This window comes from Balaenoptera physalus (genome assembly GCF_965194825.1).
Source record: "Balaenoptera physalus genome assembly, chromosome: 5".
Taxonomy (NCBI): Eukaryota; Metazoa; Chordata; class Mammalia; order Artiodactyla; family Balaenopteridae; genus Balaenoptera; species Balaenoptera physalus.
Window position 1 is genome coordinate 85286370 of NC_138884.1, and position 18298 is coordinate 85304667.

General features: G+C 38.3%; 2 protein-coding genes across 6 annotated transcripts in view; one reads left to right on the top strand and one right to left on the bottom strand.

The window, feature by feature from the left end:
* NSUN7 (NOP2/Sun RNA methyltransferase family member 7) overlaps window positions 1-5743 on the bottom strand; it is a 64983-nt gene extending 59240 nt beyond the window's left edge. For 3 of the 5 annotated variants that reach the window (XM_082464213.1, XM_082464211.1, XM_082464215.1), the window contains exons 1-2: window positions 5607-5743; window positions 4687-5090 (exon numbers count right to left, since the gene is read on the bottom strand). In XM_082464213.1, coding sequence (XP_082320339.1) covers window positions 4687-4999 — 313 coding nt within the window. In that variant the 5' untranslated portion in view covers window positions 5000-5090; window positions 5607-5743. The other 2 variants (XM_082464212.1, XM_082464214.1) reach the window with 2 other exon arrangements.
* The window catches only part of RBM47 (RNA binding motif protein 47), a 273505-nt gene continuing 260822 nt past the window's right edge, over window positions 5616-18298 (top strand). Inside the window, exon 1 of the mRNA XM_082464228.1 lies at window positions 5616-5709. The gene's annotated coding sequence lies outside the window, so the exon portion shown is untranslated. The remainder of the gene's footprint in view (window positions 5710-18298) is intronic.

Here is an 18298-nt window from a genome sequence, read left to right on the forward strand (position 1 = left end):
TAACCAAGGAGGTGAAAGACCTATACACTGAAAATTATAAAACACTGATAAAGGAAATTGAAGATGATTCAAAAAAAATGGAAAGGTAGTCCATGCTCTTTGACTGGAAGAATTAATATTGCTAAAGTGAAGCACTCTACAGATTTAATGCAATCACTATCAAAATACCCATGACATTTTTCAAGAACTAGAACAAATAATCCTAAAATGGATATGGAACCACAAAAGGCCCAGAACTGCCAAAGCAATCCAAAGGCAAAGGAACAAAGCTGGAGGTATAACCCTTCCAGACTTTAGACTATACTACAAAGCTACAGTAATCAAAACAGTGTGGTACTGGCACAAAAACAGACATATAGATCAATGGAACAGTATAGAGAACCCAGAAATAAATCCACATACCTATGGTCAACTAATCTATGACAAAGGAGGCAAGAATATACAATGGAGAAAAGACAGCCTCTTCAGCGAGTGGTGTTGGGAAAACTGGACAGCTACCTGTATCAATGAAATTACAACACTCCCTCACACCATCCATAAAAATAAGTTTGAAATGGCTTATATTACTAAACATAAGACATGACACCATAAAACTCCTAGAAGAGAACATAGGCAAAACATTCTTGGACATAAACCGTAGCAATATTTTCTTAGGTCAGTCACCCAAGGCAATAGAAAAAAAGCAAAAATAAATAAATGGGACCTAATCAAACTTAAAAGCTTTGAAACAGCAAAGGAAACCATCCGCAAAACAAAAAGACAACCTATGGAATGGGAGAAAATATTTGTAAACAATGCTACCAACCAGGGCTTCATATTCAAAATATACAAACAGCTCATATAACTCAGTACCAAAAAAACAAACAATCCAATCGAAAAGTGGGCAGAAGACCTAAACAGACATTTCTCCAAAAAAGACATACAGATAGCCAACAGGCACATGAAAAGACGCTCAACATCACTGATTATTACAGAAATGCAAATCAAAACCACAACGAGGTATCACCTCACACCAGTCAGAATGACTATCATCAAAAAGTCTACACATAATAAATGCTGGAGAGGGTGTGCAGAAAAGGGAACCCTTGTACACTATTGGTGGGAATGTATATTGTTGTAGCCACTATGGAAAACAATATGCAGGTTCCTTAATAAAACAAAAAATAGATCCATATCATCCAGCAATCCCACTCCTGGGTATATATCCAGAAAAGATGAAAACTCTAATTCAAAAAGATACACGCACTCCAATGTTCATAGCAGCACTATTTATAATAGCCAAGACATGGAAACAACCCAAGCGCCCATCAACAGATGATTGGCTTAAGATGTGGTATATATATACAATGGGATGTTACTCAGCCATTAAAAAAAGAATGAAATATTGCCATTTGCAGCAACATGGATGGACCTATAGAACACTGTACTTAGTGAAGTTAAGTCAGACAGAAAAAGACAAATACTATCTGATATCACTTATACGTGCAATCTAAAAACAATACAAATGAATCTAGATATAAAACAGAAACAGACTCACAGACATAGAAAACAAACTTATGATTACTAAAGGGAAAACGGGGAAAAGGAGGGACAAATTAGGAGTATGGGATTAACAGGTACAAACTATTATGCATAAAATAGATAAGCAACAAAGATTTACTGTATAGCACAGGAAACTATATTCAATATCTTGTAATAACCTGTAATGGTATATAATCTGAAAAAATAATAACTGAATCACTTAGCTGTAACCTGAAACTAATAGAATATTGTAAATCAACTATACTTCAGTTAAAAAAAAAAAAGAATGCCAAGGCCCTCTTATAATTATAAATATAGGTACATGGGGTTTTTGTATCTGTGGAAGGAGGGAAACTTGACAACCTTCATAGATGTTGTCATACATTGTTGCTGGGAGAATTAGGCACCGTCTGTAAGACTCCTTTGAGACAGGACAATAGAAAGCTGTACCTGGTCTCTTCTGGACTTTGTCCTGTGTATATTTTTCCAGTGCTGATCTTAATCTTTATCCTTTCATTGTAATAAACTGTAACCATAAGTATAACAGCTTTACTGAGTTCTGTAAGTCCTTCTAGTGAATCATGGAACCTGAGGGTGGTCTTGGGGATCCCTGACTACACATACTTATTCCCAAAGCCATAACCAGACCATATATTAAGTATTTGCTAGGTTTTTCACTGACAGGTTACATGATTTTGAAATGACCGAGTTAATGCCACAGCCAGTTCCTCAGACTGAGAGGTCATCAAATACTATTTACAACTAGAGAGGCTGGAGAAAGAATTAAGCCAGTTGTAAGATCAACAATTTCAGGAACATCTCTTTCCTCAATTTTTTTCTTAATGGGTTGTTCATTAATTTACTTTTTAAGAAATCATTTTGCCAGTTTTTCTTCTGTTTTAATATTTAATAGTCCTTGAAACATCCAGAGATACTTTTAAAAAATAAATTAGCTGCTAGTACTCTACTTCTTTGACATAAGTCAAACTTAATAGGAATAGGTTACTCTTCATTACCTTCTTTAGCAGAAAATTGACCTTGCGGTTATTTAGCAGAGTGAGACTAGTGGTAGTCATGTCAACAAACATGATTCTGAGCCCTTTAAACCTTTAAAAGATTAATCAGAAAAATACACTCTCTGCTTTGAAAGACCTTATACACAAAGGACATCAACAAAAGGGCAAATAATAAAACTGGAAAACATAAAACACAACCAAAAAAATACACTTAACATTTGTATAATTAGATTTTTTTCTTTATACTTCCTTAAAAATATATGGTAATATGATCCAATTATCTGTTCACAAATTCACAAACAAAAGAGACCATTACCCAAGCTCTCTTTAGTTTGTACATTAACCTTTTCAGCTTTACTGCTCCTATAAAACCTTAGAGAAGAAATCCTCAGTTTTCTTTCCTGAACCATGATTCCCTGAACCTATACTGTATAAGCCAGATGTGAGTTTACAAAATATTACATGTGAAAGTATTGATAGAACACTGATAATACAAAAGACAAAAGTGAAATGCATAAGAGTCTCCAATATTTTAAAGCAAAATATCAGGTTCTTAATTATCTTGGAAACCCACTGAACTTAGGAATTCTAGTTTTATTCCATTTGAACACTGAGAAATTATTCAGATGATAATTTAAAGCAAGATATTATTATCATTAAGAAGAAAATAATAGCTGTGCCAAGTAAACAACCAAAGCCATCTCATCTTAGAACTTGAACTTATAAAAATGAACATTTCAAGGAAAAGTAGGTTTATAAAGGCCTATGACAGTAATTTATCTAAATGGGAATTTCTGGGTTATTAAAAAATGTCAGTCACAAGACCCTTTCATAAAACAGAAATATAGATCGAGAGAAAGAAAAAGATAATCTACCATACACATCGCTATAGCATGACCATCTAGTCAATGCATTAATTTTACAAAGAATAATTTCAGGCTTTTATAATTGATTTCTAAAGGTAAGATTCAATATTCTATCGGGGAAAAAAAATGTCTATAATAGAATTTTGGCATTACCATTAAATATCAACTAATCAACATAAGTGCCTAGTCTGCATTTCATTGTTGCAAGGAGAAAATGTTCAGATGTTCACCTGACTCATGATTTAAAGTACAACACTCTGGTTGGTCTTTAAATCTGCATTTTAAAAAGGAAAAGGAGGGAAGGGATGAAATAGAATCTGAAAGATTAAACTGGAGGAGGGAAAAATGGCTAAGAAAGATTTTAAAAGAAAAAAAAAAAACGATCACAAGAAGAAAATAAAGAAACGAAAGCCAAAGAGTAGTTGCCTCTTAACATCATATAAATTTTTCTCTGTGATGGCAAATTCCTGGCTTCAGAGTTGAGCTACCTCATGTCTGCAGACAACCAAAAATATACACTCGTATCTGAGTAATTAATGGGACATTTTAATTCACTGAACAATTGTTAACTGCCTCCGTGCAAGGATGTACAAGGCCCAGTAAGTACTAACACCAAGGAAATACATGCAAATGAGTGATGCCCTTTCTGGGTGTCTCTTTAGGAAGGTCATCATTTCAGCCAGGCTGCTAATACTCCAAACATTTCTGGAACTTCTTTTGGAATACTCAGTACACAAACCAATATAAACTTTATAGTTTCTATTGTATTATAGTTTATAGCTAGTACAGAAACATGTCTCCAGGCCCTTTGACTGCTCTCACAGTAAAAATATTTGATTCTGTACTGGAGTCAACTCCATACTCAGAAGTTGATCATTACCCACCATTGAGCGAATCTGCAACATTACACCTCAAATCCTGGCGGCAAGTTAGAAAGGGGACTTTTACAAAAATTTGAAAAAATAAATTTACAAGCTTCCAAAATTAAAGCGAATGGCAGTGAATCGGATCATCTTAACTTGATTTAATTCTGACCCATCTAAGGACAAGGCACGGTTCTAGGCACAAGGAAATCTGCAGAGAAAAAAACGTTGCTGGCCTGAAAGAGCTTGTTGTACAGGGAAACTCTCCTAATGTCTGGACATTTGCAACTGACCAAAGATATTCATAAGCCTAAAAACAAAACCTGGTGTGTGCATGAGGGGGCAGGAAGGGGGACTGCACTCCACAAATTCTCTCATTATTTTCCATTAGTGCTGACTGTCAAAACTGGTGCTACTCACACTTCAGGGCACTGAAAGCCAGCTCATAGGACAAACGCTGAAAGGATTCATCCTCAGACTCGGTGGAGGACGGCAGGGGCTCATTCCCATACTTTATTAAGACTTTCTCTGGTGACTTTTCGAATCGAATGCCCTGAAAAATGTTCGCTGCCATAATGTAAACGGAGTCCGGATAGCCAGTTTTTTCGGGCAAACCAGTTGAGGTTTTTTCGCTGTACGCTGTGTCCCCTGACAGTGCCAGAGAAGAGAGTTGGGAGATCTCCTCGGTAGTTTTTTCTTCCGAAAACTCCACTTCACTGGCGGAGTTAAGCATGTTTGCCCCTTCACTGTCGTCAGTAACTCAAGCTTGAATTACAATTCAGATGTCCCAGGAAATGGTTTTTCTTGTACCTTAAGCATCGTCTCTGAAAAGAAAAGATTATCTCGGTAAATCACTATTTCTGCAGGACCACACTTGGTGGCCCACCTCGTGTGGCCCTAAAGACCAAGAGGTGGCATTTACTGGCCGACCCGAGCATCCCATACTTCGAGCCGGACAAGTCCCAACGAAACCTCCACACACTCACAAAGGGAGAGGGGTGGAGACGGCTCCGAAGCGACGAGACTTTTACCGAGGCCCGTTTGGGAGCGTCTGCGGCCCCTCGGGCGCTCCTTTCGCTGGCTCCCGCGAGTCCTCCCTCACCCCAGAGGGCGGAGGTTCCCCGGGGCTTTGGGGACAGAGACGCTGCAGCCGCAGCACTTCGGGCACCTGTGGCTGGAGCCTGAAACAGCGCCCTCGGGAGCCCCGGGACTGCGGGGCTGCGGCGGCGACCCGCGCCGGCAGTTTGGTTCAAATGAGCCTCTCCCACCCGCCAGGGTCGGGGCAGGGGGGTCGCGACCCCGGCTCTCGCTTCGCTCCGGTTCCCGGAGGGAGGACTCGCCTCAGGGCTTCGCCCGCCCGTGCGCTGTCGCCCTTGACGGACGCGGCGGCGGAGCACGGTGGAGCGCGAGGCTGGTGAACCAGTCGACTCGGGCCGCGGAAAGGTAGGCCTCCCCCGCCTGTAGCAGTCCGCCGGCCCAGGACTCGGGTCTCCTTGGCAACCAAGGTGGGGGAGGGAACGCCGCCGGAGGGCAGGGCAGTTCCCGCGGGATTTGGCCAGAGCCTACTTTTTCTCAGAGAGTTGCTCTTCCTCCCTTGTTCCGGGACGCTTGTGTCAGCCCTTCGTGGGGTTGAAGGCCCCTGCACAGTTGGACCGCGCCATCCTGAGCGTCCTCGACTTCCCCAGATTCACAGGTGGCCCCTTTTCCCCAACACGTCCCCTGCGGTCTCCTTGAAAGCAAGAATTTTGTATCGCTGACAACACCCAGTTTAGCGGATTTAGCGGGGGCGCAGGAAATGTTAAAACAGATGAGTGTAGAACTACGGAAGAAAAGGAAAAAAAGGGACTAGTCGACTTTATTTCCACGCTTTTTAGAACAATAGATATCACATTAGACGGACCCTTCCAGAGCAAGTTGTGTAGAGACCTTTGCCAATTTAAGACCGCATCTCTCCTTTCCAGGAGTTGCCTGCAAAGAAAGATGCTGCTGAAATGGGCCTACAAAAAATCAAATTCACCCCGCCCTTCAAATTATAGAATGGGACTGGGATTATATATAAACCACCCCAAAGGGTTTTAATATGGCTACTGTAATTTTTGAGAGCCCTGGAGCGAAGTCTGCGTCCTAATGCATCAAAGAAAGTGAACTGTGCTCATTTTTAAAGGTAATGGAAAAATACTCTCTTAATTTCTAGAATGAAAACAAAATGAATGAGATTTAAATCTTCTATTGAGTTTATGCGCATTTTAAACACTTCATTGATAGTCTTTTAGCCTGTTATCTCCAAGGTGCATGTTCTAAAACTGGAAAGGGAAAGATCCCTTTTTTTCCTCTAATGTACACCATTTGTATTGCTACTTTGAAACTTCTCCAGCAGATTTCAATAGGTCTGGTAGTCTACTGATTTTACTGCCAGTCAGAATATCTAGAGCTTTTTTGTATGCACTCGAATTTTTCTTACAGTAAAATTCAATGAACTAATGCAAATGTGAATATATATAAAGGTCATGCAATGAAATGTAACATATATGTACTTCACATTTCTTGCTTGGTTTAGGGAAGTCTTCAGTAAAATAGAAATGGGCATTGGATTGTGGAACTTCACAAATTATGTTTCAAGTTTTAAGTGAAAAAAGTCGAAATCATTTTAAAAATCAATAAAAGAGATGCTAATATCTACTTAAAAGAAAAAAAGAAACCTGCTAGATACTTGGTCTCCATTTTCTCCATAAGGCAAAAACCAAAGCCTGCAAGTTGAGTGAAGTTCTTCATTTTGGACTGAGATCAAACAAAGTCACATGAAAATCTTGCAAGTCCAAGCCCCAAACTCAGCAAAAAGCATGCTAAATATACTTGAGTTAAATAACTCTATGGGCTGCTGGTTAGGAATCTCAGATTTTGTTCATCTACTTTGTAAAAGTGGTCCAATCTGGAAAAGAAACATAATTTACATAACTAAGATCAGTTATGGTCACTCAGGAATTCTAAATTGTGTTCACTAGTCCTTCCGCTGTGGGTTAAACAGGAAGGGATAGACTTTGGCATTTGATGAACTGATATCTGTGTAACCTTAGGCAAGTCCTTAACATCCCTTGGCCTCAGTTTCTGCATCTGTAAGGTGGAGTTAGTAACGCCTACCTTCGAGGATGTTTGTGAGTATTTAGTGGAATGATGTGTGTCGAGAAGGCTGTCTGGAAAATATCAATAGTAGCTCAATAGTTAGTCCCTCCTTTCCCCCTCTATAAGTTTTATTTATGAAGCAGCTTTTTTAATCTTTAGATCCTAGAAGGTATGAGATTACAGAGAAAGCTAGTCTGCTGAACTAGCATCTGAAAGACTTTTACTGGAATAGTAAAATAGAGATACGTTTGAGGTAGACTGGTGTAGACATTGGTTTTCAACTTTCACGCACCTAAAACCCTTGTTAAAAGTGCAAATTCCTGGAATTTTCCCCAGAGATTCTAAGTAGATCTAGAGTGGAACCCAGGAGTTAGCAATTTTAGCAGGTAACCCAGGTGATTTTGATGTAGTTAGCCCAAAGACCACACAGTTGGAAAAACTCTGGTATAGTTAAAAGACTACTGGTTCTAATTCCACCTCCGTCCCTGACTTGGAAAAATCCTTTAGATTTTGTTCCCTCTCCTACAAAACAGATTAATTATCCCACCTTATTTTGCATGTGAGTTGTGAGACTTTAATCTTCTCACTCTCCAGCACACCTCCCATACAGTATCTTCTTGTATATATATATACACATATTTTTAAATTTATTTATTTATTCATTTATTTTTGGCTGTTTGGGTCTTCGTTTCTGTGCGAGGGCTTTCTCTAGTTGCGGCGAGCGGGGGCCACTCTTCATAGCGGTGCACGGGCCTTTCACTGTCACGGCCTCTCTTGTTGCGGAGCACAGGCTCCAGACGCGCAGGCTCAGCAGTTGTGGCTCACGGGCCTAGTTGTTCCGCGGCATGTGGGATCATCCCAGACCAGGGCTCGAACCCGTGTCCCCTGCATTGGCAGGCAGATTCTCAACCACTGCACCACCAGGGAAGCCCTTGGGGAACTATTAGTAGCAATCTGCTACAAGCCTCTACCCCCTGACCCCATCACCCACCAGTTCACTCACTTCCATTATTCTCAGTGTCAAGCATTCCCTACTCTATGTTCCCATAATATTTTGTGCATGCATATGCACATTCATTCATTCATTCATTTAACAGGTATATATTAAATTCTTACCATATACCTCACACTTTGCTCAGCCCTGGAGGTAAACTAAATGTATAGAATGATCTGGGACCTTACCCTCAAGAAATTGATGGATATACTTGTATTTGGACACCCTTAAATTTTTATTATATATATTTATGTACAGCTCTGTAACCCCCCTTCTGCCATCCTTCTACTCTCACAACTTGAACAATACACACACTCTAAAATAGTTTTATCATATCTTTTAAATTTTATTATATATTATATCTTTTTATTCCCAGATGCTTTTTATTTTCAGAAAGAGCAAAATATCACTCTTTCATACATACATACCTGCACAGAACATTATAAATATGAAGATGTTTTAGGGGTCATGATATATTTTATTATACACATGCAGTACACAGTACAATCTGTAGAAAATGTGAGGTAAAAGCTACCTATAAACTTTAAAATACTACTGTCTTTCAAACTATAATTTGAGGAGCTCTTGTTTTTTTCGTTTCATTTTGTTTTGTTTTTAATGATTGATCAATGTAAGTGACAGCTCACTGTATTGAAAACAAGATTTAATGAGAGTCTCTATCCCCAAAGTAAAGCTTAGGCCAACAGTTGTGGGTCGGTGAATTCATGGTTACTATTTACTCTAAGCATGTGTATAATCCTGCCTCCTTACCTTTTACTCCTGGCTTATGGACTCATTGTGGACTTAAAGTATTGTAGGGGAGGGCTAGAAGGAAGCATATCAAATCTCAGTGAGCACTATACAGAAGTAACCATAGAGATAGGTACGTGGATTCAACTGTTGTGAAAGCAGATAGGAAAAAAATATAGTCTTTGTTTAAGTCGCACTCTGTAATGTGATTGGAACATTAAATCAGAGATGGTGTAGAAAATTAAAAGTTAGTTACCTGGAGTTTTCTGCAAAAGGAACTTAAAGAAGTGATTTTCTTTCCCCAGGGGGTATAGTATTTGAAATATTTGTAAATTAACATTCCTTGCATTTGACTCAGAGTAGCTCCTGTATGTTAGCCAAGTAGGTATTCAAAAAACATTTGCTCACTTGCTTCAGTTTGATCTGGGCATAAAAAACTGTGCTCAGTTCCACTGAATCTTGTTATAGAAATGTAAAAAGCATGTGAAACAAAGAATTATAACTTGTGTTCTTAAACGTCATGATGCAATTTATCATTATGGTTACTTAGAAATGGTACCATCGATTTTCCTTACAATAATTCTTTTCCTTATTCTTTTTTATTTGGCAAAGCTATCTAGTGTTCCATTGTGGACCTAAGCTTGGGCAGGCATCAGGGACCCTTTTTGTCTGAGGATCCTCAGGGTCTCATGGGTAGGGTACATTTGGGGACTGACAGATACTGAAATAGCCCACTCCAGAGGAGGGAGGAGGGAATACCCAAGAAGGCAGGAAACTCACCCTGAGGTAAAGGAACATCATCCTCTGATGCTGGGTGAGAGTTGGTGTGAAGGAATACTTTGCATATCTCAGAGGGCAGCATTACTCAAAGAGTTTTCTTGCCTAGTCCTTGTGGAAACTCGTCCCAAACAACTTGAAAAAGAAATGCAAAAATCCCTTTAGGAAAATCAAAATATGATTGTGGGTTCTTTAACACAAGACCATCAAGATTAACCAAAAGAGACATAACCACTTGCAGAGGGGGAAAAATGTCTTCCTTAATTTGGAAGCAGCAGAAGACTGGGATGGAGCAAAGAGTCTTGAAGGGTGGGCAAGTGAAAAGGAACAAAAGTCCAGAGCATGGCAGTTCAGAGAAAGCACCATTAGGAATAATTCTGAGACTTAGAAGCCAAAAATGACAAAGCAACTAAGGAAGAGTTTGAGTTAAATGCAAGGGGAAAAGAGGATGCTGGAGACTTATCATCCCAGCCGTTGACTGTTCTTTGTGGCCCAAGAGAAACAAGGGTTACAACGGACAACCATTGTAATAGATTGCAGCAACAGAGTAGTTTCCCAGAGTTGGTCATTCAAACACCACGTTCATGAGTTATTTTTCCATATCCATATACTGCCATTTATATTACTTACTCAGTATTTTATTTTAACTCAGAATCATGGTTTTACTTAAATAGAAAACTTGTAAATGGAAAATCATTATCATTTGCCATAAATGAAATAACAACAATAAAAGCAAAATAACACTATTGAATTCTAGCTAGAATGGTTGTACCAATGATCCAGGCTTGAGGTTGATTGTTCTTGCTTAAAAAGGGAGATGGGCAATGTTAGAGAGGCATTAAACACCAGTACAAAAATGACACTTTTCTCCTTGACAGAGGGAATAAAAGAGGATTGGATAAAGCAGCTTTCTCATTGTGTGTTGTTATTCAACACTGGTTTGGCGAACCACTTCAAATCATTTCTCATACCTTTAATGATGCTGGCCTCACACTTGGGGAAGCACAGTATTAAGAGTTCTGAGTTCAAGAATTAGTTAGAGAAACAATGCTTCCTCTGAAACAAGAGGAAGAAAATATAAGAAATTCAGAACTGACGGGAAAAAAAAAAAAATAGAAGGATCTCATGTCACAGATTAATTCCATCCACTTATATGGCACAGTGGTAGTGGGAACTTTGAAACTAGAGTCAGAAGACCTGGGGTTTTTTTGTTTTTTTGTTTTTAATTTATATTTTATTTATTTTTGGCTATGTTGGGTCTTCGTCACTGCATGCAGGCTTTCTCTAGTTGTGGCGAGCAGAGGCTACTCTTCATTGCAGTGCATGGGCTTCTCATTGCAGTGGCTTCTCTTGTTGTGGAGTACGGGCTCTAGGCATGTGGGCTTCAGTAGTTGTGGCACATGGGCTCAGTAGTTGTGGCTTTTGGGCTCTAGAGCGCAGGCTCAGTAGTTGTGGCGCACAGGCTTAGTTGCTCCGCAGCATGTGGGATCTTCTCGGACCATGGCTCGAACCTGTGTCCCCTGCATTGGCAGGCAGATTCTTAACCACTGCGCCACCAGGGAAGTCCAGAAGACCTGGTTTGTTTGTTTTTTTGTTGGTTTTTTTAAAAAATTTATTTATTTATGGCTGTGTTGGGTCTTCGTTTCTGTGTGAGGGCTTTCTCTAGTTGTGGCAAGCAGGGGCCACTCTTCATCGTGGTGTGCGGGCCTCTCACTATCGCGGCCTCTCTTGTTGAGGAGCACAGGCTCCAGACGCGCAGGCTCAGTAATTATGGCTCACGGGCCCAGTTGCTCCACGGCATGTGGGATCCTCCCAGACCAGGGCTCGAACCCGTGTCCCCTGCATTGGCAGGCAGATTCTCAACCACTGCGCCACCAGGGAAGCCCAGAAGACCTGGTTTTTAATCCTAGTGTTGCCATGAATTTGTTGCATAACCCCAGGCAACTCTCTTCACTCTTTCTATTTGTTTCTTGATATGTTCAAGTCTGTGATTTATTTACTAAGAAAAAAGCACGTGGGGAAGGATTTGATGAGACTGAGAAAGATTGCCAGCTTATAGGAGAAAGATATTTAAATATCTATTTTAATATTTGCCTAACAATATCTATTTAAAATATCCATTTAAAAGTTTACTTTAGCAAAAGAAGGCAGAAATGGAGGAATAAAAGAACAAAGACATATGACGTATAAGAAACAAATAGAAAAATGGTTGATATAAATCCTAATTTGTAATTACATTAAATGTAAATGGGTTAAATATGCCAATTAAAATGCAGAGGTTAGTAGAATGGATTTAAAAATCCAACTATAAGTTGGCTGCAAGAGCCATGTTTAGATTCAAAGACACAAATGGACTGAAAGTGAAAGTATGGAAAACTATAGTCTTGCAAAACAGAACCAAAAGAGAGCTTGACTGGCTATACTATTATCAAACAAAATAGACTTTAAGACAACAGTTGTTTCTATAATACTTTTTTCTTAGAAAATACACTTGAATATATCAAGACATTCTGGCATTGGCAAAAGGTTAGTAAAGTTATGGCATGTCAAAAAATTCTGTTGAATCACTGATTTCATTGGGAGCACTGGGTGTGTGTTTTGGGTCAAAACACAGCTCGTTTAAGAGGTACAAACTATTATGTATAAAATAAGCTACAAGAATATATTGTACAACATGGGGAATATAGCCAACATTTTATAATAATTATAAATAGAATATAACCTTTCAAAATTGTGAATCACTATACTGTACACCTGTAGCTTATATAATATTATACGTCAACTATACTTCAATTTTTTAAAAAAGGTATAAATAAATAAAAACAGAGCTCATGCCTCAATGCTAGAATATCCTAGCAAATCAGACTGCATGAAAGAGGTAAAGGTATGGTTTTTATGCAGAGCTTTGCCCTAAAGCTCAGGATACATAATTTAATTGGTATGAAATTCCATTGTGAAATGTCAGAGCCACTTTACACTGAAATTATACATGTTGCCTTAGCATTTAAATGCTTGAGCAAATATAAGAAAAAATTAAAAGTTAACTTGTTTTTCATTTTAATTCTAAAGTTAAGGATTATGAAGAATCATATGAAATGGCTGGAAGGGATGTTTTATGTTTTCATATAATTAAATTAAAATTTCCATCCCCCACAAAAACTAACCCACCCACAACAAACCAATCAAACAAATAAACACTCAAAACAACAAAAACCCTGAAACAATAATGACTCCTCACTAGGTCTGAGTGTACTATCTTATTCTAAACTAGATTTGGGGAGCCATCTGCTGGTAAAATGCTGAGTTGTCTATGATTTTTTAAATGGATGTTTAGCTAGGGTTGCCAGATAATTTACAGAATGCTCAGTGAAACTTGAATTTCAGATAAACTACAAATAATTTTTTTAGCATAAGTATGTCAGTACAGTACTTGTTCCATATGCCAGTGCTACTTTGTTTTATATTTATAATTATACTCTTTCAAGTGACTCAGAAAAGATTTTCTTGAAGTCCAGATAGTATGATTATTTAGGAATATATTCATTGCTATATTCACATACTCCAGCATGAAGTGTTTGTCTTCCTCTGTTTTATTTATATCTGGCTCCTTGTCATTTTTTACTTGAGTTCTTCCTAGTCTGTGTATTTCCTTCCTGCTGCTAGTCTCATATTTAAGGAATATGGGTCAATTACAACTGATGAATGAAAAACCAAAAGAGAATTCATCTTATTCTCTGTAGTACCTTAGTTGCAGATTCCATTTATCTTTAAAAAAGTAAAAGGGGTATAGATGTATAATTTATTTTTGACCTTAAAAAATTTTTACTTTGTGTTTTGAATTGGTAATTTATTCACATGGTTTTAAATTTTTTAAAAAAATATAAGAGAGTATTCAGTGAAAAGTCTCTCACTCCTATCTTTGACACAGAGACAACCAATATGCTATATGTGATTTTAGTCATCTTAAGGAAGAGCATTATTTTAAAGTGAAAGGAGGCAATAGGGTTATCTTTCAAGGGGAAAAAAAGTACTGTAGATGACAATAAAAGACATTTCTTTCCTCATAAACTATAGTTTTTAATTGAATGGCTCAATTTTATTTTGCCTATGGGGCAAATAACAAGAAAATATTCTCTTAAATCTTGGTGGCATACGAATGATGATCGCCTATAGTTGCAAGATCCAAATTATTAAAAACCTGCGTTATAAAATATCACAAGATGGAGATATTGCTCCATGAAAGTGACAGTTAAAGAGAGTGAGGAAAAAAATCTTTTGTCTATTTTTGAACTTTCTTTTTTCTATCTTGCTCCCTGTCTTCTGTCATTTGAGATAGTGAGAAGCATTCTAAGGGCCTATATTCAAATCCCAGATTTGTCTCTTTCTGCCTGTAATTTTGAATTAAATTAACCTGTAGCAGCCGTAAGATCATCTGTAAATTCAAGCTTATGCTCTTGTTATGAAGATTACAGTAAATAATATATTTGAAATGGCGATGCCCTCCAGCCAAAGCTAAGAACACACCTGCAGTTGAATACGTTGGGTTTATCACTCATTGCAGTGAGGGAGAATGCACACCATGGGAAGAGGGAGGCCTCTCAGTAGGAGGGTGTTAGAAAGGGCCTATTACAGGATTTGGGCTGTGATTGGGTTATTTGTGGGAGGGTCAAAAAAGCAGGTTCACTCCGGATTGAGTGCTGTCAGAATGCAGGGACGGTTAATGATGGGATAACTCAATATTTATTTATAGGACGAGTAGAGTGAGGTTAAATTCTAAAGGTAAGGAAGCAGTACTGAGTCCTATTAGCTGGGAAGTGGAGCTATTTGGTATTTTGTGGGTTGTACGGTGACTTTGTTTTTGTCCATGCTTGGACAATATTATGAAGTGGTCTTGTTTTATCTCACTTTCTCGTGGTCCCAGAGTGACCTTGACTGATTTTGGTGTTTTGTGAGATTGTTTATGTCCAAAGGAGAATAACTTGACCTAGCAATGAGCTCTAGGCCAGCTTCTGAGCACATGCAAGCATAGCTATAAGTTTAAGGTCAATCAGTAGATGTCAGGGGTTGCTTTTTTCTTTCTTAGAAAGCATCTGGCACTTAGTTGATGCTTAATAAAACTTCGTTAGATCTGGATTGTATTAGAATTATTTGATGATATAGTGTTCCCCCCTGTCACTGGACAATGAGCTTCTACAGGCCAGAGTTCATGTTTCATTCAACCTTCTTCTCTCTCTCACATGAAACAGGTGCTAACACTACTGACACAATAAATGTCTTTGCAGCCTTGCTCTTGGTGCCTCTGCTCCTCTCTCCCTCCTTTCTGTGTCCTCCCTCCCTTTTCACTCTCTTAATCAGCTGTAGTAAACAAGTACATATAAGGTTGATAAAGCAGAGATTTCTATAGCACAACCATAGAATGATATCGTTTTAAAGAAGTTAGCCAAAATAGAAACTTTTCTCTTTGTTCTCCCAAACATTTAAGGGGGTCCAAGTACAAGTACATAATAGCTCTTATTTTAAATTGTCACTATTTTTTTAAAAATATAGATAAATAAATAAATAATATTCACTATTTAAAATTCTCTTGCACCCAGAGGCTTCTAGGAGCCTCTCATCTTCCTTCACCACAACTTCATATACAACCTTTGTGGTCCCCTCACTTTTCTCCTCTCTGCTCTGCACAGTGCCACACAACATACTCTGAAGGACCTGCTGCTTTTCATAGGCTCTGGTTGGTTTTCTCTGGTTCTGTTTTCTTCTCAAAGAGTTGGGGTGGGTATCGGTGAATTTTCATTTCCTGTAATGGTGGGCAAGGCTTTTCAGGTCAGTGTTCCCATAGAAAAATTAATTCTGGAAAAATATGAAAACAATAACTGGATGCTTCAAAATAGTAAGGAATTAAAAGGCTAATACTGAAGCTAACCCAGGAACCCAGAAAGGTGCTCAGGATACAGAATCTGCTTTTGCTCTGAGGGTATTGGTTGATCCCAGTAAATCTGAACCTTCGTTGAGGTGGCCTTGACTGGTGAGGAGGTCAGAAATGAAAGCACAGGTCTGCAGAAGATGCAAAGTCTAATAAGAGACCTTCCCCACAGTATGCTGGAAGCCCAAAGGGATACACCCTTAGGGTCAGGCTGAACCAGAAGTAAATGAGACTTCAGACAGACTTTCTGTATGAGTTGGGAGTCTCACGACTTGGACCTATTGGTCTCATGTTGGTTGTGCCCCCCAGGGACCTGGCAAAAATAAATGCAAATCTTCTTTTGAGGAAGGAACCCTTCATCTAGACCTCAAATTATTCCTACAAATAATATTTCAAGTACAGTGGGCAGCACACCAAAGAAATGAAAGATACAAAGAAACAATGTACTATAACAACAATGAAAAACCTTAACCATTAAAGTTGTAAAGAAATAAATATAAAAAATAAAAAAGTAAGACCTTGTTCTTTTGACATAAAAAAATAAAGTAAGCAGAGTTGAATGGCAGCACATATGAAAAAGCTTTAGGGCTAAACCTTGTCTGCAATGTTATTAACAGCGAAGTGTAGCTATGAAAAAGGTGCTTTAATGGAAGTAGTGTTCAGAGCAAAGTAGCTATAGACAGAGGGGGTAAAATCTCCCCTCCATAAGCAGCCAGTCAGACACAGACATCACAGTTAAAAGGATAATAATATCAATAAACTGGAACACTTCCAAAGGGTAATTGCCAACAAGGGTGAGAAGTCTGAAAACTGACAGCTGAGAAATGGCTAAAAGATCTGAGTATTATTAATCTCCTAGAGCAGTCATTTTCAAATTCTTCAAGAAAAGCATCTGACTTGTTCTGGATCATTCCGTTTGGCAAATAAAAATAAATAACGATGACAGCTAGGATTTATTGACCACTTACTATGTATAAGACAGCTTTACAGGAATATTTGTTGTCAATCCTAATAATAAACCTGTGAGTTAGGTACTGTTATTCCTAGACATAAAGTTTGGTAACTAGTCTGAGGTCATATTGATAGTAAGTTGTAGAGTGGGGATTCAAGCCCAAGGAATCTAATTCTGGAGTTCACACTGGGCAGTGTTGTTAACACTGACTGTTCACTGTACCCTTTTAGACCCCACACCAACCTTATGAGATAGGTACCCCCAATTACTCCTATTTTAGACATAAAGAAAATGATGTTTAGAAAAGTACTTTCCCAGGGTCACAAAGCCATTGTTTTTATTTCTTTAAACAGCTTTGTTGACGTAGACCTGATATCAAATAAACCACACATATTTAAAGTGTATCATTTGATAAGTTTTGACATATGTATGTCTCTGAGAAATCATGTAGCATAATCAGTATAATAAACATACCCCCAGAAGTTTCCTTGTGACCCTAAGTAATCCCTCCCTTTTCCCTCTCCTTGCCTCTCCGAGCCCCAGGCAACTACTGATTTGCTTTCTGTGCTTATAGATTAGTTTGCATTTTCTAGAATTTTATATAAATGAAATCTAACAATGACTGAGCTATATTAGAGCTGAGGCAAAAGGAAAAATCAGTCATGCCAACCCTTCCTTTAGTTAAAATTTTGATATTTTGTTCAAGAATTTTTTGATTAATTTTATTTTTTTAAAATATTACACTAAAATATCATTTATCTTGATTACTGAGTTTTTTGGTGCCCCCTTAAATTTTGTGCCTGAGGTAAGTGCCTCACTTGCATCACTTAATTCACCTTAGTCCTGGCCCTGGATTTATATCTTTTTTTTTTTTTTTTTTTTGCTTTCTTTTAGCCTGTTAATATGGTAAATTACATTGACTTGATATTCAGATTTTAGACCAATCTTATATTCCTCAAATAAATGCTTTTTTTTTTGGATTCAATGTGCCAAAATTTTGTTGACAATTTTTGTGTCTATGTTCATGAGAGATATTGGTTTGTAATTTTCTTTTTCACAGTGTTTTTCTCTGGCTTTTGGTATCATAGTAATGCTGTTCTTATAGAATTGGTTAAGAAGTGTTCAATCCTCTTCAATTTTCTAGAAGAATTTGTGTAGTATTGGTATAATTTCTTATTTAAATGTTTAACGGTATTCAACAGTGAAAACATCTGGACATGGAGCTCTTTGTGAAAAAGTTTTTTCATGGCAGATTCAATCTTTTAATAGATATAGGGCTACTCAGGTCATCAGCATCTTCCTGAGGGAACTTTGTTGGTTTGTGTCTTTCAAGAAAGTTATCGGGCTTCCCTGGTGGCGCAGTGGTGGAGAATCCGCCTGCCAATGCAGGGGACACGGGTTCGAGCCCTGGCCTGGGAGGATCCCACATGCCGCGGAGCGACTAGGCCCGTGAGCCACAACTACTGAGCCTGCGCATCTGGAGCCTGTGCTCCGCAACAAGAGAGGCTGCGATAGT